Source organism: Charadrius vociferus, unplaced genomic scaffold (assembly GCF_000708025.1).
Source record: "Charadrius vociferus isolate BGI_N301 unplaced genomic scaffold, ASM70802v2 scaffold663, whole genome shotgun sequence".
Classification (NCBI taxonomy): Eukaryota; Metazoa; Chordata; class Aves; order Charadriiformes; family Charadriidae; genus Charadrius; species Charadrius vociferus.
This window is the reverse complement of record NW_009647670.1, coordinates 478,958-482,566: the sequence shown is the minus strand read 5'-3', so window position 1 is coordinate 482,566 and position 3,609 is coordinate 478,958. Positions and strand designations below refer to the sequence as shown.

Here is a 3,609-nt window from a genome sequence, read left to right as displayed (position 1 = left end):
CGTTCCCGCCCTCACAGCGCAGCTGTGCGCTGCCGCTGTTATCTTCTGGAGGCGGCGGGGGAGGGAGGGGGATAATTCTGCCCCGAAACCTGACAGAAAGTCTGAAATCTGGCCGAGCTTTCCTGTCACCTTCGGGCAGCTCTCGGTGAGGCGCTGCCCTGAGGGAGGCGGCGGGGCCGAGGGGAAGAGGGAGATGGCGAGGTGAGGTGGCGTGTGAAGGGCATGGCCGGGGCGGGAAAAGGAGGCTTCCACCTTCCTTGGCTATCGCATCTGGGAAGGGAGCGGGCAGCTGACAACCCCCCAACTTTTTGCAGATTCCCATGAAAAGATCTGCCGTTACATTGCCAGAGAAAGCGAGTCGGTGGTTGTGTCTGTTGGGTGAGTTATGTCAGTACTACCTCACGGAAGTCTTTTTGCCTCTTTTCGCTTCTCAGCACTGCAGTGTTGCGCACCCTGTGGGAGCACTCCTCAGTAAAACATTTCCCCAGGGCCCCGGATGGTCCGGCAGAATTTCAAGGGGACTATTTTCATTTCTCCCCCTCCAACCCCCTAATGCCGGGAGAGTGCAAACAGACCCCAAAGTAACGTTCATGTGTCTCACAAGACGGAGCTGTGCTGGCACCACACAAAAAGAAGGAATGCTTTCCAGAAGAGTTTTCTTACATGTTGAAAATTGACTAATAAACTTGGAAGGTGGTGAGTCAGTGATCTGTTTAATTAGATATAATGACCATGTAAGCTTCAATGAGTTTTCTAACAGTAAGAATCAAATTCTAATATATTTTAATGCTAATAATACTGAAAAATAAAACTCAGTCCCAGTTATTTACATAAACAAAGAAAAATGAAATAAAGTAATTCTCAAGAGGAAATACCCTAAGGTGAGGCGCAGACTGATTAAATTACTTCCTCCACAAGCCGGGTAGAGCGTACAGCAGAAGAGTAAAATGAACTTGTATCACTCAAGTTCTGATCAGTGCTGTTCTCATAATAAGATCCCAACTATGCTATGTCCTTGCAACTTCATCCTACTGGCTATTATTTATCTGGGATAACTCCCTGGTCAAATACCTGTTTACCAGGCAACACTTTTTTTTTTGCTGAAGGAAAGATACTCCAAACAACACAGGGAAAGCCAAGTTGCTGTAGGAAATTTGTATTTACAGTTATGATGTTTCCTTCTCCTACATTTGTTGTCTCTTTCTGTGTGCTAGGTATCGTTTAGCTCCTGAACACAAATACCCTGCTGCGTATGAAGACTGTCTTAATGCTACCATATACTTTATGAAGAATATAGAGCACTACGGCGTGGATCCTGCCCGTATAGTTATCTGTGGGGACAGTTCTGGTGGCAATCTAGCAGCCGCTGTTAGCCAGACCCTTGCAGGTAGATCAGACCTCCCCAAACTACGTGCTCAGATCTTGATCTACCCAGGCCTTCAGGCTCTGGACTTCAATTTACCATCTTATCATCAAAATCAAGGAGTCCCTCTCTTATTCCGAGAACGTGCTGCTTTCTATGTGTTACAGTACCTAAATGGGGATGCATCACATATGCAAGAGGTCTTGGAGGGCTCCCATATTCCTCCAGAGATGAGGTTGAAGTACAGGAAGTGGGTGAATCCAGATAACATCCCCGAAAAATTTAAGGTCAGAGGCTACAAACCACACAAGCCCTGTGAATTCAAGGCTGAAGTTTTTGAGAAAGTTAAAAGAATCTGTGAGCCCAACCTGTGTCCGCTGTTAGCTGAGGATGCTATTGTTCAGCAACTGCCAGAGTCTTTCATCTTGACTTGTGAGTATGATGTGCTGAGGGATGATGGCTTGCTTTACAAGAAGAGACTGGAGGACAACGGTGTTCAAGTGACCTGGTACCACCTCGAGGATGGATTCCATGGAGTCATAAGCTTATTTGATTATTGTGGTTTCTCATTTCCAGCTGGGAAAAGGGGATTGGACCGTGTTGTTAAATTCATAAAAGGCCTGTAGAAACAACTTTCCCTCTTTATGCTTCTCCCACTAAACTCCCTAAGCTGGGGTTTAGGCTCCCAAACCTCGGTTAGTGCATGTCAGCAAAAATGTCATCCCCTTTGACGGGTAAAATACCAATTTTGATATTCACGAACTTCAAATACTGTCTGAACACTGGTCTTTGTCCTTGTGAGACTATTGACAGTTCAACCTTTACAGCTTTAATATTTTCCACATGCTATGTTCCAATCCCTTTTCCTTCAAATCAGCATCTGATTGATTCCTTGTATTTAATTACTTGCTGATTTATTTCTATATGTCTGTGGAATGATTTGGATTAAATAATTCCTGTGAATTACAGTCAGGATCTTTGTGATATCCATTTGATAAGCTCAAAAGCATGACTTTATTGTATTTAGCTAAAAGGTACAAGTTAGGTACATGGTGAGCTCGAGGGAAGGCTGAGAGGAAAGCTCTGAAAAAGCAGGCAGAGATCAAGTTCTCAGAGAGGAGATTCAACGTATGTTCAGTGGGCACGGCAGAATCATGTCTGCAAGAGTAGCAGTACGAGGCTGGGGTTAACTGGGGACACCTTTCTGGAGGCGAGTAAGGGCTGCCCTGATTTTGAAAAACAGAGTTCTACAAGCTCCCATTTAATTTTTGGATGTCTCCATTGTGCCCACTGAAGCTCAGGGCAAGAGATGCTTGTTGAGAGGGAACACTTAATGTCAGGTTTTAGAAAGACAGTAAGGATCAGTGAACTGGGCTCTTCATCTGTGTATACTGAAAGGTTTAGCTTGAAGAGAGAGAAAGTATGAACCAAAATGTTTTCATATTCTTTCAGAGAGTAGTTCCCTGGTATTTCTTTTAGACTTTGTGCTGTGACGTTTCTCCACGTTTTGAGTTTTCTTTACAAGGCAGTGTATTTTTTTACAAGGCAGTGTATTTCCTCGACATGATGCTTCATTTTAAACTGCTGATGAAATCATAGAATCACAGAATCGTCTAGGTTGGATGGGACCTTCAAGATCATCGAACCAACCACCAACCTAACTGTGCCAAGGCCACCGCTAAACCATGTCCCTCAGCACCACATCCACCCGGCTTTTAAATACCTCCGGGGATGGTGATTCCACCACTTCCCTGGACAGCCTGTTCCAATGCTTGACAACCCTTTTGGGAAAGAAATCCTTCCTAATATCCATCCTAAACCTCCCCTAGCACAACTTGAAGCCATTTCCCCTTGTCCTGTCATTTGTTAGTTGGGAGAAGAGACCGACCACCCCCCCGCTACACCCGCCTTTCAGGGAGCTGAAGAGAGCAATAAGGTCTCCCCTGAACCTCCTTGTCTCCAGCCTGAACAGCCCCAGTTCCTTTAGCCACTCCTCATAGCGATGAAAGCAAGGAAAAGCAGTAGTAAGCACACTCAAAATAGTAAGCCTGAGGAAATGAAAATCCTAAGAAAAAAAAATAAATCCCAAGACTGTGGAAATCAGAAATTGTTACAAAACCAAACCCTGCCTTCCTTTTAGGTTTCACAGTGCCAGGACAGCCCTTCCTTTAGCCTCCCGCAGGCTGCCGTGAGCCCAAGAATCCCTACGTTTAAGGACAGCAGACGCGCTCCCGGCATGGGAAGAC

General features: G+C 45.3%; 1 protein-coding gene across 1 annotated transcript in view; it reads left to right on the top strand.

The window, feature by feature from the left end:
• Nucleotides 1-1,989, top strand: part of LOC104282949 (arylacetamide deacetylase-like 4) — a 3,123-nt gene extending 1,134 nt beyond the window's left edge. Inside the window, exons 3-4 of the mRNA XM_009881082.1 lie at nucleotides 315-378; nucleotides 1,215-1,989. Of these exons, the coding sequence (XP_009879384.1) occupies nucleotides 315-378; nucleotides 1,215-1,989 (839 nt within the window). The remainder of the gene's footprint in view (nucleotides 1-314; nucleotides 379-1,214) is intronic.
• The last annotated feature ends 1,620 nt before the right edge of the window (nucleotides 1,990-3,609 follow it).